This window comes from Hyla sarda, chromosome 2 (genome assembly GCF_029499605.1).
Source record: "Hyla sarda isolate aHylSar1 chromosome 2, aHylSar1.hap1, whole genome shotgun sequence".
Classification (NCBI taxonomy): Eukaryota; Metazoa; Chordata; class Amphibia; order Anura; family Hylidae; genus Hyla; species Hyla sarda.
Genome location: NC_079190.1, coordinates 182,277,803 through 182,302,167, shown reverse-complemented (window position 1 = coordinate 182,302,167; position 24,365 = coordinate 182,277,803). Strand labels below are relative to the sequence as shown.

At 43.5% G+C, this 24,365-nt stretch overlaps 1 protein-coding gene across 2 annotated transcripts in view; it reads right to left on the bottom strand.

Moving 5' to 3' along the window:
* Window positions 1-6,648: 6,648 nt before the first annotated feature.
* Window positions 6,649-24,365, bottom strand: part of CYFIP1 (cytoplasmic FMR1 interacting protein 1) — a 108,804-nt gene continuing 91,087 nt past the window's right edge. For both annotated transcript variants that reach the window (XM_056555868.1, XM_056555867.1), the window contains exons 26-31: window positions 18,006-18,136; window positions 14,691-14,763; window positions 14,147-14,241; window positions 10,476-10,714; window positions 9,025-9,172; window positions 6,649-7,238 (exon numbers count right to left, since the gene is read on the bottom strand). In XM_056555868.1, coding sequence (XP_056411843.1) covers window positions 7,074-7,238; window positions 9,025-9,172; window positions 10,476-10,714; window positions 14,147-14,241; window positions 14,691-14,763; window positions 18,006-18,136 — 851 coding nt within the window. In that variant the 3' untranslated portion in view covers window positions 6,649-7,073. The remainder of the gene's footprint in view (window positions 7,239-9,024; window positions 9,173-10,475; window positions 10,715-14,146; window positions 14,242-14,690; window positions 14,764-18,005; window positions 18,137-24,365) is intronic.

The following is a 24,365-nucleotide window of genomic DNA, read 5'->3' as shown; positions in this document are numbered from 1 at the left end:
GGCTGGAAAAGGTGGATACAGTCCTAGACTCTTTCCTAGGACTGTATCCACCTTTTCCAGCCCACCGGAGCACCTGAAAGCTGAACTAATTTACGCAGGATAAAGTCATCAACTGCAGAGCCGAGAAGTTTGTGACAAATCAAATTTACTGTAAGTTCGCTCATCTCTAGTTAACACCATCGGTTTTTTGGCAGGAATTATTACGAAGTCAGTTTTTGTACATCGCTTCAGATATTGAAAGAAATGCACCCTATATTTTATTGAGCTATTTGGCTCATGTTTTGAAATACCCCCCGCTCAGACCATATTTGGTTCCTTGGGCATGGGGTAGGACCCAGAAGGAGAGGAGCACCATTTGGCTTTCAGGCATCATTTTAGGCCAAATGGATTATAGGCCACACTTCATGCCTGCAAAGGGTTTTAGCTGCCAGAACCACAGAACCCCCACAAGTGACCCCATTTTGGAAACTACACAAAAGGCCAAAAGTGAGTACTTTGAGTCCTTTTTGTGTGGCTGGAATGGTTACAAAGTCAGTGGGAAAAAAAACATTTTTTCCCCCCACAAATGCATCATCTGTGGGACATATTTTTTGTACATTGCATCTGAAAAGTAGAAAATGCGCCCCATATTTTATTACGCTGTCCCGTGTTCGGTAATACCACCGCTTAGGCCATATTTGGTTGCATGGCCACATGGTGGGACCCAAAAGGAGAGGAGCACCATTTGGCTTTCAGGATATCATTATACAAATTATAGGCAGCACTTCATCTTGTAAAGCATTCTAGCTGTCAGAACAATAATGCACCTCCAGAAGTGACCCCATTTTTTAAACTACACACCCTAAAGTATTCACCTAGGGCAAAAGTGAGTACATTGAGCCCTTATTTTGTGGCTAGAATTATTTCAGTCAGTGGAAAAAAATTGCAATTAGCTTTTTTTTGCCACAAATTCTTTGTGGGACATCATTTTGGTCGCTTTTGAAATGGAGGAAATGCGCCCATATTTTATCACGCTGTTCGTCCCGGGCTGGGCAGTACCCCTACTTAGGCCATATCTGGTTGCCTGACCGCCTGGTAGGACCAAGGAGGAGAGGAGCCCTCTTTTGGCTTTTACGGCATCATTATATGAATTATAGACCCCACTCCATGCCTGCAAAGGATCGGAGCTGTCAATGCTGCACCACTAGAAGTGTATTGGCTGGACCAGGGACCGCTCTGATCGGTCCATGGTCGGCTAGCAGTGACGTGCGGCTGTCTGTGACAGTTAAAGTTCCTGATTGATATTTCTGTCATGTTGTGGGAATAAGCACCCACTCATGGCCAATATATCCATCACTGGGCGTTAAAAAAAAATTACATTTAAAATCTTCAAGAAACTGGTTTATTGTCACGTCAAAAAAGGGATGCCAATGTATACTGTAGCAGTCTCATTCAGAAATGAATGGAGCTGCTACAGTATCAGTCAGCATAATTTTTAGACATGAGGCCGATGGATACCTCTAACATACAGCTGAAATTCAGTATGAACGGGACCCAGTGTAGGGTCACATAGTGCGCATCCGCAGCATACTTCAAACCGCAGATGTCCCCGGCAGTCACAAGGGCAAGATCACTGCTGTGGCTGGGTAGCTCAGAGTGTCCGCTTATGACTGCCGGCGGGAAATCCACTGCTATGAGTGGACATACAAAGCTGCCCAGCCGCAGCAGGGAGCTCATTATTGTGACTGCTGACGGGCATCCGCAGCATGTATTGTGCTGTGAATGTGCACCGTGTAATCTTACACATTATGCATATTTATTTTGAATTATATTTATTTAATGTATTTTTATTTTATAATTTTTTTTTACTTTTTACACTGTTTTTACACTTATTTATTTATAATTTTTGAATGCTTTGGACTACTTAGTATTACAAAGCATTTCAGTTATATGCTGCCTGCTAGTTTTACACTGGCAGGCAGCATATCCGGACGTGCCTCTGGCATGTCCTGACAGGCAATAACCGGAGCAGACCTGGAGGTCCTTCTAAAGACCCCCGACTGCTCAGGTAACTAACAGCACCCCGCTATCATTGCGGGGTGCTACAGGAGAGAGACAGAGGGAGCCCCAGAGCTCGCAGCTGTAAGGGTTAAACTGCCTGGACCCGAAGTTTACTTCGGTCCTGGCAGTGCAGCAGGGTCCCGCCCGCCGGGGATCACACACAGCACCCTTTGATCGCACTGTGGGGTGCTGCAGGGAAGACAGAGGGATCTCCCTCCCTCTGTCAAAACACTTACAGCCCGTGGTCACTTCCGACCGCGGCTGTAAGCATTAAACTGCCAGAACCGAAGTTTACTTCGGTCCTGGCAGTACAGCAGAGTCCCTGCCACGATCATGTGGGTGCACTGGGCAGCACCCACAAGAACCATGCATGTGTATACTAGTCCTGGTGCGGGAACGTGCATCTTGCATGGATGTGTATACACGTCCATGGTTGTTAACGTGTTGAAAAAGTCTGTAGGCAACACAACAATGGGTTAATGTTTGTTCGCTGGAAATAGGCAGAAGAGAGACAAATTTGCAGTATCAAAGTAATTAGACCAATAAGACCATTTAAATAGCCTTCATACACTGGGGTTGTAGTTAGTGCTGCCTATGGACTCCAGGAAATAAAAAGGTAAGGAAAATGTTATCCTACCTAGACAGTCCATGGCAGCACAACAGTGGAATCTAAGAAGCAGTACTAAAGGTGTTTTTTTTTTTTTTTTGCAGCAGCAGCTCACTGTAGCATTTGTCTGCCAATGCTGATAATTGGTCTGACAAAGGTCGAAGGACCTGCTCTACATATGTCTTCTAATTGCACATTCAGCATAAGGGTACGTTCCCACACAGCGTATTTTGCTACGTATTTGCTGCGTATTTGGTGCTGCGTATTTTCCTACCCATTGACTTCAACAGGGAAAATAAAATATGCAGCAGCAAATACGCAGCAAATACGCCGTGTGGGAACGTACCCTCAGAGGTAGCAGTAGATTGAGTGCTCCTAGCCCATGTGGTACATGAAAGCCCTCCTGCTCATAACAGAAAGATGATGTGAGGATATAATTAGTTTTACACTTTTTGGCAAAAAGTCACAAATTCTTTGCAATTGGTCAAAAAAGCCGCAGTGGAGTTAGACTTTTTCAAGAAAACAACTTTAATGTAGTGTGGCATGGTCTGCTTTTTACAATGTTCAGGGATTTATCAACTTCAACTTTTTAAAAATTGTCGCAAATTTTTGCACAAACACCTACAAAAAGTTGCAAATATACACCAGCTGAGAGATGGCTTAAATTTTTGGTGTGTAGAAAAGCCCCAAAATTTGGCACAAGTAAACCATAGAAAATTGTGTAAGAAAGTGAAATTTCAGGAAATGTGGACCTGCACAAAATTTATCAAATGCCCAGTGACCTTTTAATAAATATGGCGCACCTACAGATTAGCATCACACAAAATAAAGGTGTACAAAAATGGTTCACCTACAACGACGATAAATTCCCCCACTGTACCTCTTATCCATCTGGATAGTGTTGATTTGGAGGCTTTCAGCCATTTAGATTTGGGGTCATACTGAAGAAATAGCTGTTCAGTGATGGGACATCTCACTACAATAGAAATGCATCAATGCTGCATGACGCAGGCAAACACTGGTTGCTACAGAAACGCTTCAATGCTGTATTAAAGAAAAACTCAGATGCCCCCTAAAAAAAATTAACTAATATCAAAATGTAACCCATTCACGTACCTGTCCATAGAGCCTCATATCGTGCAGAATGGTCCAGCCATTCCTGCGCTATGCCTGTCCGAATTTTCCGTTACTTCCTGGTTCTGTGCATGGCCAGCGCAGTGTAAAAAACTACACCTCCCAGAATGCCCGCTCATCACATCTGATTGGCCGGCTGATTGCCAGCTCAGCAAACAGGAATATATGAATAAATAAGCAAGGGGGGAGTAGCAGACTCTGGGCTAGGAGGCAGGCAAAGCCCGCAATGACTCATGGGAAGTGTGAGTCACCGGGCTAACATGGCAGCGGAGCGCTGAGAATACAGGGTCGAGCGTCATCAAACACGGGAGAACTACAGAGCTTCCGGTCAGCGGCAGAGAGCTGAAGAACACCGGGATCCATTCAATATGCAAAGCGCAAGTATATTACATAGTTATATAACTTTACTTAATGCATGCTTTGCCCATAAAATGATTTGCATCGGAGTACTCCTTTAAGTAGGGACCACTCACCACAAAATAGCATAGCCACACACAAAATGACAATAACAGCCAAAAGTATAGAGTATACACGTCTCTTGTTATCGTGAGCAGAAAAAACAAAACTCAGTTGGTGGAATTCCTCATTTATGGTCTACTGTGCAGGTTTAGAACACAAATGTTGCGGTAATTTTGATGTGCATGTAAGATTCATTAAAATACCGCACAGAACTTGATAAGTTTGTTGCATTCATTACATTATCTCAGCATGCTGCCAGTTTAGATGCTTTTGTAGGGCTAGGGGGAGTAATGGAGTTAGCGTGTAAGAGAGCTCATGTGTGACAAATTTGTGACGTTTTCTAAAATGTTGCACTTAAGAGTCTCTTATGTCTTGTTCCATAACATCTTGTTCTGTAACTCGGCCATCATTCAGACTTAACTGTTCCATTGATGCCTTTCACAAATTCAAATGCATAGCTTATACCAGGCCAGGACTGTGGAATTGTTGAATACTTTGCCACGTGATCATAAATATGTTCATATTAATAGCAAATAAAGCACTGTCAATCAAAGGTTTTATTTGTTCAGGTGTGAAAGATGTGGAAAGTGCAGCCTCTGTTTTTGCAGTTTGTGGCATCTCTAATAAACCTCCTGAATTCTGATGCTGATGTTCTGCAATCGTCCCAATATGTTTATTTTTTTGCTTTGTATGTCTCTTCGTACAACAAAGCTTCACGCTGTCCTTTAGTAGTAAAGTTCACTAGTTATTAAGCTAATTTTACAAATACCTATATTGTCCTGAAATGTGAACACCTCATCTAAGTTCACCTGCTGTTTTAGGAAAGAATTTCAGTTATTACTAGTTAAAGGGGTACTCCCATGAAAAACATTTACTTTCAACTGGTGCCGGAAAGTTAACACATTTGTAAATTACTTCTGTTTAAAAATCTTAATCCTTCCAGTACTTATCAGCTGCTGTATGTTCCAGAGGAAGTTCTTTTCTTTTTTGAATTTCCTTTCTGTCTGACCACAGTGCTCTCTGCTGACACCTCTGTCCAGTATAGGAGCAAATCCCATAGCAAACCTATCCTGCTTTGGAAAGTTCCTAAAATAGAGGTGTCAGCAGATCAGCAGAGAGTACTGTGGTCAGACAAAGGAAATTCAAAAAGAAAAGAACTTCCGGTGGAGCATACAACCGCTGATAAGTACTGGAAGGATTCAACATTTTTTTTTAGTACAGAAGAAGTACCGTCATTTACAAATCTGTTTAACTTTCCAGCACCAGTTGATTTAAAAAATGTTTTCCAGGGGAGTACCCCTTTAATATAGCAAGTTTTTAATTATACTTTTTGGCAGGAGCTTTTCCAGTCATGTCTGCAGCATCATCTTTGTCCCAGCTGAAGCATGGTCTGGCACAAATTTCAGGAAGTGAGGGCAAGACTAGCACTCTTTTGTGCTCTCTTTCTGTCCTATCAGAGTGCAGTATGAAAAGAGAGAGGAGGGGGTTACAGAGCAGCCTGCAGTGATTGAATGAAGATACTCAGCACAGCACAGTAGATTCAGGGAGGAAGTGAATGCATGGTGAGTGAGGGCAGACTCAGTGCTTGCCTCGGAAAATCAGCAGTGGATGTCAGTATGAGTGAGCCAAATACAGAGCTAAACACATGTAAAGAATCCGCATGACCTAGTGAGTAACATAGAAGCAATATTTTTTTTCTGTGATATTTAAGGTACGTTTTAAAGAAGCATTTAAACATGTTTTGCAAAGGTAGAATTTACATATGCAGCACCAAATCCCAATATCTGATAGATATGGAGAGAGATAGTGGCCCCAACTGGAAAGCATACAGATATGATTATCTGCAATTAACTAGGATCCATGACTGTCTTCGCTACATTTGTTTATAAGTGTCAGCACGCTGCAGTAATGGTGATGCACACGGTGGTGTCAAATCCAGTAATGTAAAGATAGTGTGAAGGCACGCAATGTTTACGCTGCCGTGACTGTGTAACATTGCGGCTCATGGAAGTGAAAGGGGCCATGTTGCAACCCATAATTGTCCACAACTGTGCAGTTGCAAGAAATCCATCTGATGGAGCGACCAGAAATTGCAGTGTAGACCCAGCCTTATGACCTAAATGATTACATAGGCAAAAATCAGCCCATGGGTAGTGGTATTAAAGGGGTATTCCGGGCAAAAACATTTTAGCCCCTATCCAAAGGATAGGGGATAAGGTGTCTGATCGTGGGGGGCCCGCTGCTGAGACCCCCCATGATCTCCCTGCAGCACCCGCATTCTATGCGGGTGCTGGATCTCCAGTTTCGGAAACCTCCGGGACTGGGAACGTGACGTTACGCCACGCCCCCTCCATTCATGTCTATTTTGATATGGCTTCTTAACAGCCAAAAAAGGCAAGACATTTGTTAAGATAAAACTTTTATTGAAAATTACATAAGAGGAAATTCTTGGAGATTACACTTGTACAAGTCATAAGACATACATTGCTATTAATAAGTACAGTCTTAAGAACTTAATAATTACAGAAGGTTATGTATTCCTTATCCCAGAATGTAAAAATGACTTCCAAAAAGAGAATTATGAGAGAGACTGGTAGTGTTATACAGCAGTAAATATATTATTGGAAAAATAATTTAGATTTCAGCTAAGCCTTGTATAGCATCCCTTGTCCTACGTCTTCATTGGAAACCCTTTTACTAAAGAATCTAGAAGTTTTCATTGATTGCTATGATTACATATGGCTGCCTTATCTGCAGTCTACCAGTGAATAGAGAACCATCATGAGTGATATTACAGTGGTAATGCCAAGTATATATTACAGGGAGAGAAGCCTTAGTTGCTGGCCAGGGACTGGTGAATTGGAGGCTGAAAGCATCGCACATGTTCCACTGATGTATTTTCTCCATCGCCAGACTTTAGGTACTTATCCAAGGTGGAAAAGATCTCATCATTCAGGATCTGGAACTTACGGATACGTTCAACCATTTTCTTCAATGGCTGAAAGAATTAAATCAATATTTTTAATGGCATACTAACAGGTAAGATCAATTCTCACAGGATGAATACCCTTCTTTTCTTCTTCCCAGACACAATACCACATGTCCCTGCAATCATTCTGGAGTCCTTTCACATTAAGTAGGTACATGAAATAGGTGACAAACAATCCATGTGTGTGGGCCTACAGATAGGACCTCCACAAGTACTAGATTGGGAAACCCTAGTCCTCCGCCCCTTACCATCAGCACATCTGCAGTGGGGGAAGTATAGTGAGTGGTTGTTGAGCATGTATGCTTCTGTTTCCTGCCTCTATAAGGGAAGTACAGAAACGGGATGAAATCACACTCAGATGTAACAATATATCCCAGATGTTTCCGGAGCGGAAATTCTGCTATTTAAACAGCGCAGCAGAATCAAATTAAATTCAATAGGACTCTGCTGCTGCGGAATTTCTGCAGAATTCCAATGCGGAAGTCCGCACAGAAATGCCATCATGTAAACATAGCCTTGTAGAATCACACCCCATAGTATCTTAAATGGGCAGCTGTCATGAAATAAAAAAATTGATATGTTGTAGTACTTAAGTACTACAACATATCTCTAATATACTTTCATTTAAAAAAGTGATTTTAAACCAGTTTAAAATCACTTTTAAATTCGGCCACTAGGGGTCGCCCTCCTAGTGGCCGAATGCAGTCGGCAGTGACGTCACTACAGAATTTCGACTCCTTTAAGCCTGGCAATGAGTTGAAATTCAGCTATACAGTATGCCTCCAGTTTCCCCACTACAACTCCCAGCATGCCCTGACAGCTAATAGATGTCAGGGCAAGCTGGGAGTTGTAGTGGGGAAACAGCTGGAGGGACACAGAATAGGTGAACTATCGGGGGTGGGGAGGGGGAGTGGGTTGAGCGGAGCGGCGGGGCCGGGGGGGTTGCGGGCTGCGCGGCAGGTAGGTGGTACTCTGAATGGGTGAACTAAGGGGGAGGGGGAGTGAGTTGAGCGGCGCGACGGGGCCGGGGGGGTTGCGGGCTGCGCTGCGGGGAGCAGTATGTGTGGCCATCACAGATCCGATGTTCACCTATACAGGGTGCCTCCAGTTGTTTCCCCATCACAACTCCCAGCATGCCCTGAGAGCCAATAGATGTCTGGGCAAGCTGGGAGTTGCAGTGGGGAAACAGCTGGAGGCGCCCTGTGTAGATGAACTAAGGGCGGAAGTGTCGACCCTAGCATGCATCAGTGACCTTGCGCCTGCTGGGGAAGTCTGCCTGGTAGTGAGCACACTGCCAGGCAGACAAAAAGGCATTTTTAATATGTAAAAAAAAAAAATTAAAGGCAGGGAGGGTGTTAGGGATAGATGGGAAATAGGCAGGGACAGAAAAAAGAAAAAAAATGATGGTGGGAGCTACTCTTTAAAGAAGAAACTAGTAGAAATGTGCAATGAAAAAATGTATTTATTTATATCCTGGTAAGACAAGGAACTTCATGAGAGCACTTGAAAAAGGAAGCATACAAAAATGTAATGTAAGGCTTTTAACACCTGGCCCATAACAACCAATTACAACTCAGCTTTTCAAATGACCACATTGCTCTGGTAAAATGAAAGCTGAGCTGTTATTGGTTGCTATGGGCAAATCAGAAAGTTTTTGTCCTCCAAAAGTTAACAAATCTGGGCCAAAAGCTATAAAATGTCTGATGGGGGTGGGGAAAGCCTTGATGTTGTAAACAAATAACACATTTGATGGTACATTATGTTTTACAGCTACTACTTCCAGTTATGTACATACCACACTCTTGATGATTTCATCCTTGCCATCGTGTTTCTGCACCTTCAGCAGGTGATAGCAGAAGTCCATGACATCAAATCTTCTCTCTTGTCCCAGAAGCACAATGATCATACAACCTGCCCAGTGGAGTCCATCCCCAAAGCACTGCCTGTAACACCAGGAACGAGTCTCAATGCTGTAACTATTCAAGACAACTCTCCTAAAGTTGTTTCATCACTTCATATACAGTGGTCCCTCAACATATGATGGTAATCCGTTCCAAATGGACCATCGTTTGTTGAAACCATTGTATGTTGAGGGATCCGTACAATGTAAAGTATAGGACAGTGGTCTACAACCTGCGGACCTCCAGATGTTGCAAAACTACAACACCCAGCATGCCCGGACAGCCAACGGCTGTCCGGGCATGCTGGGAGTTGTAGTTTTGCAACATCTGGAGGTTCGCAGGTTGTAGACCACTGGTACAGGAAGTTATACTCGTGTCCCCGCCGCTCCAGACAGTCACCGCTGCCCTGGATGTCGCCTTCCATCGCTGTCGCCGTGTCCCCGACGCTCTGGCAAGGCCTATGCTACCCCGGCATCCTCGCTCTCCGTCACCGCCATCAGGTCGCTAAGCACGCCGCTCCTATTGGATGACGGGACGGCGTGCGCAGCGACGTGATGACGACGATGGAGAGCGCCGACGATGCAGGGGATCCCGAAGAGGACGCGTCGGAGCCCCGAGGACAGGTAAGTGATAGTCAGCGGACCACATGGGGCACCGTTAACGGCTATCCGGTGGCAGCTGAAGCAGTCTACGCTGCCGGATAGCCATTTATGCGATGGCCCTGACATACAAAAGCATTGTATGTTGATGTTGCCTTCAACATGCAATGGTCTCTGAGAGGCCATCATATTTTGAAATGATCGTATGTCGGGGGGTTAATGTATATTTTCCTTATCTTGGTTGTGAATTACTGGTGCGGAGGATGCCTTGTCATGACAGATGGATGAGCTCACACAATTTGACAAGATTATGCCCTTAGAATCTCAAATTTCAGTAAATATGGCATTAATGCAGGTCAAGGCAATAAAATATCTTGGCATAAACAGTGACAGAAGATTTGTACCTGCCCATTTATTTCAACAAGGACTGGTATGGTGCCCAGTACAAACTATCAATTGTGTAAAGTCACTGCCGCACAGGCTTTAGTCACATAAGAGTATTGGGGTAAATAAGTCACAGTCTGATTCTTTAACGTCGTACACGGAATATTCTATGGCCCAGATTTATCAATCTGCTTGAAACAAGAACGGTCTGACACAATCCATTACAGCTCAGCTTTCATTTTTGTCAGAGCTCATAACATGAAAGCTGAGCTGCGATTGGTTATGGGCGACACCAGACAGTTTTAGGCAGAATAATAAATCTGGGCCTATAGCCTTATGTATTGCATAGAAGTATTACTTACTCTACAGTGAATTCATGTGTGCCCACAGGGATGCAGTAAACAAACTGCATAGCACTCCAGAGCCGATGGAATTCTACACACTCATCCACGTGCATTACACCATTGCTGGGCAGAGGTCCACGCCAAATAGGATCATCAAGGAAGGTGCGCACTCTGGTAAGAATCACTTCGAACATCGACAGGCCACAGCAAAGACGTTCTTTGGTTAGCAGATCTCCTTCCCTTGCTATGGCAATTTGCTGTGAAAAACCATCCAAATGTTGTTTAGGGGATTTAAAAAAAGAGAAAACATGGACACAATTTGGCTGTATCTAGCAAAATCTATAAGACTACACAGAAACCATCCTTTGTTTCATATAAAAACTAGTACTGTTTAGGTTACAACTAACTATAGATCACAGGATTTGTCAGCTAGTTCTTAACCCCTTAAGGACACACATTTTTTTCAAATCTGACCACCTTTACTTTATGCATTAATAACTCTGGAATGCTTTTACTTATTAATCTGATTTAGAGATTGATTTTTCGTGACATATTCTACTTTAACATAGTGGTAAATTTTCGTCAATACTTGCATCATTTCTTGGTGAAACATTCCAAAATTTCATGAAAATTTAGAAAATGTAGCATTTTTCTAACTTTGCAGCTCTCTGCTTGTAAGGAAAATAGACATTCCAAGTAAAGTATATATTGATTCACCCCATATATTGAAATACCCCATAAATGACCCCATTATAAAAACTGCACCCCTCAAAGCATTCAAAATGACATTCAGAAAGTTTGTTAACCTTTAGGTGTTTCACAGGAATAGCAGCAAAGTGAAAGAAAACTCAATCTGAATTTTTTGCAGTAACCCCATTTTTCACATTTTTACAAGGGGTATAAGGAAAAAAAGCCCCCCAAAACTTGTGTAATGCAGGTGCACTACAGGGCTCAGAAGGGAAGGAGAAACTTTGGGATTTTTGAGAGAGAATTTTGCTGAAATTGTTTTTGGGGGACATGTTGCATTTACCCCCATGGTGCCAGAACAGCGGGAAAAAAAAAAACCACACACGACATGCTATTTGGAAAACTATATCACATGAAGAACGTAACAAAGAAAATGAAAAATTAGATTTTTTTTTCACCAAAAGGCTGGTGTTACCCCTTGTGAAAATGAAGAATTTGGGGTAATAGCAGTAAAAGCCCCCCAAATTTGTCATCCCATCTCTTCTGAGTATGGAAATACCTCGTATGTGGACGTAAAGTGCTCTGCACTACAATGCTCAGAATAGATGGAGCAAAATTTTTCTTTTGGAGAGAGAATTTTGCTGAAATGTTTTTTTTGGGGCATGTCTCATTTAGGAAGCCCCTGTGGTGGCAGAACAGCAAAAAACATCCCACATGGCACACTATTTGGGAAACTACACCCCTCAAGGCACGTAACAAGGGGTACAGTGAGTCTAATCACCCCACAGGTGTTTGACAAATTTTCATTACATTTGGATGTGAAAATGAAAAATTAGATTTTTTTTTCACAAAAATGCTGGTGTTACCCCAAATTTTTCATTTTCACAAGGGAAAATAGGATAAAAAGCCTCCCAAATTTTTAACTCCATTTCTTCTGAGTATGGCAATACCCCATATGTGGATGTTAAGTGCTCTGTGGACACACAACAGGGCGCATAAGAGGGCTTTGGAGAGAAAATTTAGCTGGAATTAAAGTCAGGGGCCATGTGTATTTACAAAGCCCCCCGTGGTGCCAGAAGAGTGGACCCCCCCACATGTGACCACATTTTGGAAATTACACCCCTAACGGAATGTAACAAGGAGTGCAGTGAGTATTTACCCCCCCACTGGAGTTTGACAGATTTTTGGAACAGTGGGCTGTGCAAATGAAAAATGAAATTTTTCATTTTCACGGACCACTGTTCCAAAAATCTGTCAGACACCTGTGGGGCGTAAATGCTCACTGTACCCCTTATTACATTCCGTGAGGGGTGTAATTTCCAAAATGGGGGCACATGTGGGTGTTTTATTTTTTTAGTGTTTATGTCAAAACCTCTGGTACGATCAGCCACCCCTGTGCAAATCCTCAATTTAGGCCTCAAATGTACATGGTGCTCTCATACTCCTCAGCCATCCACCCTCAGAGCAATTTATGCCCACATATGGGATATTTCCGTACTCGGGAGAAATTGCATTACTTATTTTGGGGGGCTTTTTCCTCCTTTTACTTCTTGCAAAAATGAAAAATTAAGGAACAACCCAGCAGGCTATATATATAATTTTTTTTTTTTTAATACAAACATGCTGGTGTATCCCCAATTTTTTCATTTTCAGAAGTGGTAAAAGGAAAAAAGCCCCCCCAAAATTTGTAACACAATTTCTCCCGAGTATGGACATACCCCATGTGGGGCACTAAACTGTTGCCTTGAAATTCTACAGGGATCTGAAATGAGAGAGCGCCATGCAGATTTGAGGCCTAAATTAGGGATTTGCATAAGGGCAGCTGAGGCTATGTACAGATGGTGGAATTATTCAATTCCACCATCAGCTGAGCATTGGCAGAATATGCCGCTGCTATGAGTGTTGGGAAGTCTCATAGACTGCAATGCATTTCTGTGTGGACTCCGCAGAAAGAATAGACATGTCTATGCTTACTGCAGACTCCAGTTTTGGGATTTCCATTGCAGAAATATCTGCAGCGGAAATTCTGCCGTGTGCACAAGAAAGCATTAGGCTGCTGGGCCGCAAATGTATGTTTGAGCCGCCATCAAATTGACAAAGTCCTCACTGAAAAAAATGTAAAGTTCATTTCAGTGAGGACTGTGGGATCAATTTGGATTCCTGGTCGGCCAACAAACCCAGAAATCAGTGGCTCATAACCGTCCAGACTGGGGTCGAGGGAAATTGTATAGGGGACAGGGTCACTAGTATGGGGGACCTCTACTGGCATTGCTCTGCGGCGCCACATTCTGGGGGCTCATCACTGGATGAGGACGAGGGGGAGGAGGAAAAAATGTGGGGTCTTTCTCCTCTCCCTCATTGGTGGTCTCTGTGTCAGAGGCAAGCGCATGTGGTGTATGCCTCTGACATCGAACCACCTTTGGGGTATTTATATTTTATTGGGGGGGGTGTACGTGTGTAAATGTAATGTTTTCACTTTATTTCAATGTGTAAATGTAGTGTTGTTTTTAGGTTTACTGTAGGCTTTTTTTCTGCAGTGCAGGTTTTGGTTTTTTTTGCACTTTTTGGTGAGCTTTTGCTGTCCGTGCCACCAGCGACTGTTCTACGCTGTGTAGCCGGATCGCAAACACGGGACTTCCGTGCACCACCGATCCCACTGCACACCTGCCGATCCCACTGCACACCAGCTTAATTAGATGGGGTCCTGGGGTGTCAGGCGGAAGTGGTCTCCTGCCGGAAATGCTGTATATATACGACATCTGCGGGAAGGGGTTAGAGGGGTTATCTGACAATTATCAATAGTATACGGGGTAACTGGCTGATCATTGGGGGTCAAACTACTGAAATCGTTGCAATCCTAAAAGAGCATAACTTAATTGTGGGATAACCTATGGATAAAGGACAGTAGAATACAAATAATGGTAGCTTCAGTAAAAGTATAAATATATTAGACATAATGGCCCACAGAAAACAACAATATTAGCTAAAAAACCAGTGTTTACCTGAGGAGTCCCCAATCTTTCTATGAGAGGCACCAGGTGGAGTGGAGCATACTTTGATTCTAACCTCTTCATCTTTGCTTCCAGGCGTTCTCCCTCTGATATCAAGCCATACAAAAAATGGAAAGAAACCATGTTAAAATAGCAGAAAAATATGCCTAAAACACATAATATCATTATATCAGATTCCTATCCAGACACATCTATAGCACATGCCATAAATGCATGAAATGCCAAATGTGTAAAATAGAGATACAACATGGTTTTATATGGTTCATAAGCAATTGTGCAAACACAAAATACATGACATAAATAGTGCCTATATTTTAATACCAATACTAGGTATAGGCAGGTAAATAATAGAATATCAATTTCCCTACAAAATAACATTATAAAAAATGCTCATATATAAATGATCAGTATAAAAGAAGTACAGTATCTTAGTTTGTCACATAAGTAGGAGTTCGCTCTATCTTTACTCTGTTATACCAAGGTGATATGTTTTATCAATATGTATAAATCTTGATGTAGTGGAACAAAAACATACCTTTAACATGGACCCTGGGCAGAATGTTCTGGAAAGGTGCAGCATGAAGCAGGTCACAAACCTCTTCCAGGGACTAAGATAATCAGAAAACCAGTCATTTCAGTTGTAATAAAAGGTCATTTCCATAGATACTTTACAATCATTTTTCATACATTGTCCAGTGATTTGGCGTCATGCCGAGCTTCGGGTTATTTTGTGCTTGGTAAACTAGCAGCCAATAAATAAACAGCATTTCTTTGAATTAGTGTCTAATGTTCCCGCTAAATGAAGCTAAATTGCTGCACTCCAATGACTTGGCTAATTCTGTTGCTACGCTACAGTGAGCATTGAAAAGCATGTTATTAGCCATCATTTTACAGGACCATTCAGCCCCAGAATCATAAATCATAACATCTCTTGTAATCCCCCAGCATGATTGCTCTCAGGTTGGCGTAATTCAGTAAATGCAGAATAATGTTCTGTCAAGGTGACCGAGATACGCGTCACACCACCACTTTTGTTCACACAAGATCCTTGGCAAGGACACCTACTGCTATGGACATATAGCTGAGAGATCAATGGAGAACAATAGGAGTGATAGAGCCATTATATGCACAATTATATAAGCGTGCGGAGGCGGGCTGACCATTATCTCTACACGGAATATCAGAACAGTAATTATTCATACTGCACAGGCTAATCTTTCAAGAACAGAATGGAATAAAACATGATTTTAGACGGTAAAGGTACAAGTAAAAATAAGAAATTCTAGTTAAACAACTGGTCCCTTGAAATATCCAATAATTACGTGTACTCACTGGCCCTCATTTACTAACAGGATCCCGGCAGTTTTTGTCGGGTTTTGCGCCAGAATTCTGTCTGCGCCAGAATTTGTGCCAGAATCTGGCGCACAACCCGATAAAATCAAAATCACTCAGAGTGAGAAAAAAAACCTACAAAAGGGGCGTTTTTCCCGACAAAAGGGGCGTGTTACCGACAAAAAGAGAAAAAACCCTCCATATGTCTGACCCCTACCGCGAATCTATATATACAGGTGCCGGCTCACCTCTATGAATGACAAGTAAAGCAGTGCAGGGAGCGGAGGCTCGCGCTGCTGCTGCCAATAGCTTACTTGTCATTCATAGCGGTGAGCCGGCATTTGTATATGTATGCTGTGAGGGTCAGACATATATCCATATGCCTGACCCCCACGCCATGATATGCAGCTGCTGCCCGCTATGAATGACAAACTCTTAGCAGCGAGAGCGGGCAGCAGCCCTCCGCTCCCCCGCTAATAGAGTTTTCATTCATTGGCAGCAGGGGAGGGAGAAGATGAAGATTAATATGCGCAGCTTGGGGGGGGGTGTCAGTATATATATAAATATGCGCAGTGGGGGTCAGTATAGATATATAATAGCGCTGGGGGGCCAGTACATTTATTCAAGCGCAGCGGCCACTAAGTTTGATATAGCGCAGCAGGGGGAAATATATATAGAAACGCTGGAGGGGCCCGATATATACCCCCCCCAGCGATTCTATACATCTTTGCCCACCACAGCGCTTCTATATTAAAACCCTGCCCGGAGCCCTGATTGGCTCCTCGGTCCCGGCCATTCAGGGCTTCTGGTGGGGAATTTAAAAATGAAAGTTTACAGTACATTGCAGGGGATCGGAACATGCCGCCCGCTCCCCTGCTTAATAACATCTGATCGGATCGGGTCTCAGAAGTGAGACCCGGTGCGATCAATCCCTCAGCCCCTCTACTTCTACCCCCAACATGGAACAGACCCTGTTCCATGATGGGGGTAGTAGTACAAGCACTAATGTAGTCAGAATTTGCAGAGACTTTTTTCTGTCGCACAGAATACATTTTGTCAACTTATAGCTACATTGCTAACAAAACAAAGGATTAGGAAGGTTTTGGAAAGTTTAGATGAAATAAAATAAAAAAATAAAAATCCTATACTAACTACAATAGTTTAAAGACAATACATGGTTATATCAACAAAGTACAGGCAAATATTGTATTACAAACATTACATTCTATTACAAACATTAAAAACTGTGTCTACTGTTTAACTACAAGCAAAATTCCCCCAGGAAACTGATCTTGGTGACTTCCAGTACAAAACAGTTAAGATGACAAGACCGAAGTAGTCTTAGGGTTACCATACATTTTAAGCGTTCAGCTCACAGTTCTCTCTCCTGACCTTTCAATACATATGGTTAAACATTCATGTTTCCAATATGGGGTGGGAGGGGTAAGCCACAGCCAGAAACATGGTAATTAACAAATCCAACCTCTCTCTCCACCAGGATCATCTGCCAGTAGACAATTGGGTGGCCGTCACACACCAAAGTGGCGGGTTTGGACGATTTTTGCCTAAGGCAGTGTTTCCCAAGTGCAGTCATCAAGTACCCGAACAGGGCAGGATTTGAGGATATCCAACAGAAAAAACACTTCTGGTGATGCCTAATGCATTGACCACAATTAGGGTACGTTCACACGCGCGGATTTTCGCAGCGTATTTAGCTGCCGATCCGCTGGTGAAGGCCCCCCTGTATGCTGGCTTTATATGTGCCTGCTGGTAGCGGCAGTACGCCGCTACGAGCAGACACAGTGCAGCGATGTGCGTGGCTTACTCGCACATCGCGGCCGCTCTCCCTGCTCTGAGCTAGGCAGAGAGCTCCCGCGATGTGCGAGTATACTGCGACTCGCACATCGCAGTGTGTCTGCTGGTAGCTGCGTATTGCTACTACGAGCAGGCACATATAAAGCCAGCATAGAGCGGGGCCTTCACCAGCGGATTTGCAGCGTAAAATACGCTGTAAATCCGCGCGTGTGAACGTACCCTTATATCACCTGTAAAAGACTTAGAAAATCAGGAGGCATGACCTCTAGAGAGGCCTGTGGAAAATTAAAAAAGCAATCTGATAGGTTGCTATGGGCAACTGCACCACTCTTCCTCTGCACAGGTTTTGATAAATGTGTTCTATCTGTAACACTCAGGATGTACTATTGAAGTACACATTAAAGGGGTACTCCGCTGCTCAGCGTTTGGAACAAGCTGTTCCGAATGCTGGAGCCGGCAGCTCGTGACGTCATAGCCCCACCACCTCATGGTGTCATGCCCCGCCCCCTCAATGCAAGTCTATGGGAGTGGGCTTGACGACTGTCACGCCCCCTCCCATAGACTTGCATTGAGGGGGCGGGGCGTGATGTCATGAGGGGGCAGGGCTATGATGTCACAGACTCCCAGCTCCAGCGTTCGGAACAGTTTGTTCCCAACGCTGAGCAGTGGAGTACCCCTTTAAGACTCAGGTTATTATACATACCAGGCTTTGTTCTATAAGAAGACAGAAGAGGAGGGCATTGCCCACTTCCCTCAGATTCTGGAAGCACACAGTCTTCAATTCAGCATATTCCACTATGTCCTTTAACTGATGGTGGAAAAACTCCAAGATTCCTAGGATACAAGACAAGGAAATAACGGTCACATGTTTTCTATCTGAAGAAGCTAGAACAACGCTACCAATTACTGATTTGGGATGATCACATGGCAGATCTGTGAGACTAAAAATCTCTCTTAGGAGTGAAAGTCAGGTATTTTCTGTAGTACATGCATAGGTTTGTACAACTCTATAAAGCAACAGTAATAGTGAAAATGAGAAACTTTGTAATATATCAGACTATGTACTTATCAGACATTTCACCTCCTGCATAGATCACACTCAGAATTCACTGATAAAATCTGAACAAGGCAGACAAAAGATGGAGCCCGTAGGCTGCTGCCCGTAGAAGTCTATGGAGAGGGTAGTGGAGCGGAAAAGTACAAAGCAGCTGCAGAGAGAACAACACACCGATCAATGTTGCTGCTTCTGTGGATGTTTTGCTCACATGAAGTAGCATCATTGCTGCTGTGAACCTACCACTGCCCGCACTTCGTGTGTATGTGTCTCTCTCTACCGCTGCTCTTTCCTCCCTCTGCATAGATTTCTATGGGCAGAAGCTGTAACCATATTTCTCATTGAAGAGAAAAGTCTGTTAAGTGGTGAAATAAGTATCTTTCTGTACTATGATATACTACCAAAGTTATCTTAGCTTGGTTTATTGATTTAAAGAAAGTTTTTTTTTTAACAAAACACTGTACAAACAACACATTAACAATAAAGTGACCCCCCCCCCCCCCCCCCCTTGGGAAATACTCAATACATGAGCTGTAAAAACTAATTAAAAGCCATCTGGTTACTGACACCAAACAAATATATGCAATCAAGTCAAAAACGGGAGTATTGGTCCGGAGAGCACTGCACTCACTTCCTGTCACAGGGCGTCAGGATGCCGAGCCTCCAGCGTTACTCAGAGGAGTGTGAGCACCCAACAGAGAGTAAGGAAACATTCAGGACATTGGTGTGGAATTATCTTCTGTAGAGACTGTTTAGCCAACATATAGTACAGTGTCTTTTGTGCACTGAGCAGCAGTTTATGCTATGGACTCATGAACTACATGGCACCAGCATTTTGAATTGCATATATTTGTTTGGTGCCAGTAACCAGATGGCTTTTAAAGGGGTACTCCGGTGCTTAGACATCTTATCCCCTATCCAAAGGATAGGGGATAAGATGCCTGATCGCGGGAGTCCCGCCGCTGGGGACCCCTGGGATCTTGCACACGGCACCCCGTTTGTAATCAGTCCCTGGAGCGTGTTGGCTCCAGGTCTGATTACCGGCGACCACACGGCCGGCGGCGTGTGACGTCACGCTCCGCCCCTCAATGCAAGCCTACAGGAGGGGGCGTGACAGCTATCACGCCCCCCTCTCGTAGGCTTACATTGAGGGGCGGAGCGTGACGTCACACGGGGACGGATGCGTGATGTCACACTCCGCCGGCCGTGTGGTCGCCGGTAATCAGACCCGGAGCCAACACGCTCCGGGGACTGATTACAAACGGGGTGCCGCATGCAAGATCCCGGGGGTCCCCAGCGGCGGGACTCCCGCGATCAGGCATCTTATCCCCTATCCTTTGGATAGGGGATAAGATGTCTCAGCACCGGAGTACCCCTTTAATGAGTTTTTATAATGCATAGGGATCCCATGTGCTATGTCATGTGATTGTTTGGCGCACATCTATTGCAGACTTGAGGCTATTATATTTCTTAAGCATACTCCTAAAAAATAAAGGAAACACTTAAACAACACAATGTAACTCCAAGTCAATCATACTTGTGTGAAATCACACTGTCCACTCAGGAAGAAACACTGACTGACAATCAATTTCACATGCTATTGTACAAATCTGACAGACAACAGGTGGAAATTATAGGCAATTAGCAAGACATGCACAATAAAGGAGTGGTTGTGTAGGTGGTGACCACAGACCACTTCTCATTTCCTTTGCTTCCTGGCTGATGTTTTGTTCACTTTTGAATGCTGTAAGTGCTTTCACTCTAGTGTTAGCATGAGACGGAGCCTACAACCCACACAAGTGGCTCAGGTAGTGCAGCTTATCCAGGATAGCACATCAATGAGAGCTGTGGCAAGAAGGTTTGCTGTGTCTGTCAGTGTAGTGTCCAAAGCATGGGGGTGCTACCAGGAGACAGGCCAGTACATCAGGAGATGTGGAGAAGGCCGTAGGAGGGCAACAACCCAGCAGCAGGACCGCTACCTCCGCCTTTGTGCAAGGAGGAGCACTGCCAGAGCCCTGCAAAATGACCTCCAGCAGGCCACAAATGTGCATGTGTCCACTCAAACAGTCAGGAACAGACTCCATGAGGGTGGTATGAGGGCCCAACATCCACAGGTGGGGGTTGGGCTTACAGCCCAACACCGTGCAGTTGCCAGAGAACACCAAGATTGGCAAATTCGCCACTGGCGCCCTGTCCTCTTTACAGATGAAAGCAGGTTTACACTGAGCACATGTGACAGACGTGACAAGAGTCTGGAGATGCCGTGGAGAACGTTCTGCTGCCTGCAACATCCTCCAGCATGACCGGTTTGGCGGTGGGTCAGTAATGCTGTGGGGTGGCATTTTTTTGGGGGGGCCACAGAGCCCTCCATGTGCTTGTCAGAGGTAGCCTGATCGCTATTATGTACCGAGATGAGATCCTCAGACCCCTTGTGAGACCATATGCTGGTGCGGTTGGCCCTGGGTTTCTCCTAATGCAAGACAATGTGGCTGGAGTGTGTCAGCAGTTCCTGCAAGAGGAAGGCATTAATGCTATGGACTGGCCCGCCCGTTCCCCAGACCTGAATCCGATTGAGCACATCTGCGACATCATGTCTCGCCCCATCCACTAACGCCACATTGCACCACAGACTGTCCAGGGGTTGGCAGATGCTTTAGTCCAAGACTGGGAGGCTATCCCTCAGGAGACCATCCGCCACCTCATCAGGAGCATGCCAGGCATTGTAGGGAGGTCATACGGGCACATGGAGGTCAAACACACTACTGAGCCTCATTTTGACTTGTTTTAAGGACATTACATCAAAGTTAGATCAGCCTGTAGTGTGATTTTCCACTTTGATTTTGAGTGTGACTCCATATCCAGACCTCCATGGTTTGATAAATTTGATTTCCATTGATCATTTTTGTGTGATTTTGTTATCAGCGCATTCAACTATGTAAAGATGAAAGTATTTAATATGATTTGTTGATTCATTCAGATCTAGGATGTGTTCTCTTAGTGTTCCCTTAATTTTTTTGAGCAGTGTATATTGTATTTAATGATTGGAACACTTAAAAAAAAAAAAATAAATAAAAAAAGTCTCCTTGACCTCTACTGTAGATGTTTGGGGCATGCTACTCAGCCAGACAGGCATTAACCCCTTCTCGCCCTAGGACATATGCATACGTCACTGTTGGAGACACGTTCACACAACTTAACAGATCCAAACGATCTCCTGCACAGTGCGATGTACTGCAGGAGATCAGCGGCGGGACCAGGCTGTCAACAGGATGGCACCCTCTCGGCAGCATTAACCCCATAGATGCTGTGATGTCCTGACACTCCTCTGTGCTCTCTCTCCTGTCTGATAGGACTCCTCTGTGCTCTCTCCTGTCCTATCAGACAGTATAGAGGAGTACTAGCCCCCCCTCACTTACTGGACTTTGTCCATGCCTGTACTTCAGCTTGGACAAAGCCATGATTTTATAAGCTATGATTTTTATAAAAAGGAAACAAATTTTTCTTATCAAGTATATTAGAAAGGTTAATGTTTTGCCAAGATGTGCTTCATATTTTGTACAGCTGATTTTGCTACCCATTAACTTCAATGTGTAGCAAAGTCAGCTTTACAAAATATGCAGCATAGCCTGTACGTGTGAACGTACCCTGAATATGTATTAAAAAAGCAACAACAAAAACACTCAAACAACCCCTTAATCCAGTTGTCTGACTGTTGTAGTTTTAAATAAAGCTATAGTCATTTGACACAAAAAATGAATATTTTGTGTATCTGGTTGACCTATAGCCAAAATAAGGCTGGAGGTACGTCCATAAACCAAGAAAAAAAGCAATTATTAGATTCGGTGTAACTCTTATCAGCAATCTCCTACCTCGCACGGCATGTTTACGATCGATCAAAATAAACAGACATGTTAAACATTACACATCTCTTTTTGAGCAGATTAAACATCATGAAGCGAGTCAGAAGTGTTACATTTCAGATCGTTGGCAGAATCCATGCAAATGATTGTCTCCTGTAAGGTTTATGCTTTGACTAAACTATAATGCCTGTTCCATGCAGGCAAAAACAAACAAACAAACAAATAAATAAATAAAAAATGATATATCCACAGGATTAGTAGAAAGGATTAGGACCTCAGCCCCATCTCCAGCTCACAAATCCCCTCTGAAGGGCTCACACGACAGATGACACATTTTAGCTCTATCGATGGTCTTCACTTAAGCCAACAAATACATATAAAAACTGACCTTTATAATAAAACCAGCAGAGTAAAGCTAAAAAAACACATAGAAAATACATCTTTTTATCAAGTGTGAATTTATAAAGTATGGGACTGGTAGCGGATTCATTTTATGAAATAGCTTTGTCCATAGTTAGCATGCAGAGCTGAACTACCCCTTTCTGGTGTGTAAGTGTTAGGCTGGGTCCACATGTGGCATAATATTGGATTTTGCTGCAAATTCACTACAGATTTAAACCCTGCTACATTAAAATAGGTGAAAAAAAAAGTCAAAATCTGTGACAAATGCACAACAGGATAAGCATGGTGCAGATTTGAAAATCCACAGCATATTCGTGTTTTTGTGCAGAAAAAGTCTGTAGCATATGGATGCGACTTGTAACCCCCGAAAGGCACTGCAGATTTTACCTGGGCAGATCTACAGACATTTACCTTCTGTGTAAATTTAGCCTTATACTTTCATTTCCACACCCAAATATTTCCTAAACCAACCCCATTGTTTTTTCATAACAGTGTTCTATGTATTTCTTGTTGGCTGTGATTCCCTTTTAGCATGCAAATAGCAGATTATGTCTTCCTAGATTTGTAAAGTTAGCAGTATGTGGTAACTTTGTCATGCAGTCCAGATAATGTAATCCGAGTCACAAGACTCAAGCAAACAGAATTATGGCAAAAATAAATCATCCTTTTGGCCCAGAAAGGTGAGTAAGGACTGCGCGATAGAAGGATACAAGAGATGGAAAATAATGGCAATGTTTAAACACACATATCCAGTTAGTGACTTTAGGCCAAAAATGCTCTGTGTCAGACAGTCAAAGTCTTCCACAATAAACCTGTCAAACTAACAGAGTTTGGCAAGAAAGATGAAAAATAGATATTTTCTTAGACCACTTAAAGGGGTATTCCAGGAAAAAAAAGTATATTATATATATATATATATATATCTCTCAACTGGCTCCAGAAAGTTAAACAGATTTGTAAATTACTTCTATTTAAAAATCTTAATCCTTTCAATAATCATCAGCAGCTGAAGTCGAGTTGTGTTCTGTCTGGCAACAGTGCTCTCTGCTGACATCTCTGCTTCTCTCGGGAACTGCGCAGAGTAGAAGAGGTTTGCTATGGGGATTTGCTTCTAAACTGGGCAGTTACCGAGACACGTCTCATCAGAGAGCACTTAGACAGAAAAGAAAAACTCAACTTCAGCAGCTCATAAGTACTGAAAGGATTAAGATTTTTTAATAGAAGTAATTTACAAATCTGTTTAAGGCTGGGTTCACACCACGTTTTCTTAAATACGGTTCCCGTATACGGTTGGGAGGAGGGGTGGCGGGGCTTAATCGCGGCGCCCGCACTCAGCCGTATTCGGGAACCGTATTTAATGCAAGTCTATGAGCCGACCGGAGTGAACCGCAGCCTCCGGTCGGCTGCGTTTTCGGCCATATGCGGTTTCCCAACCGCAGGCAAAAACGTGGTCGACCACGTTTTTGCCTGCGGTCGGGAAACCGCATACGGCCGAAAACGAAGCCGACCGGAGGCTGCAGTTCACTCCGGTTGGCTCATAGACTTGCATTAAATACGGTTCCCGAATACGGCTGAGTGCGGGCGCCGCGATTAAGCCCCGCCCCCCTCCTCCCAACCGTATACGGGAACCGTATTTAAGAAAACATGGTGTGAACCCCGCCTAACTTTCTGAAGCCAGTTGATATATATATTTAAAAAAAAGTTTTTTTTCCTGGATAATCCCTTTAAAGAATAAGGAGGAATTTCT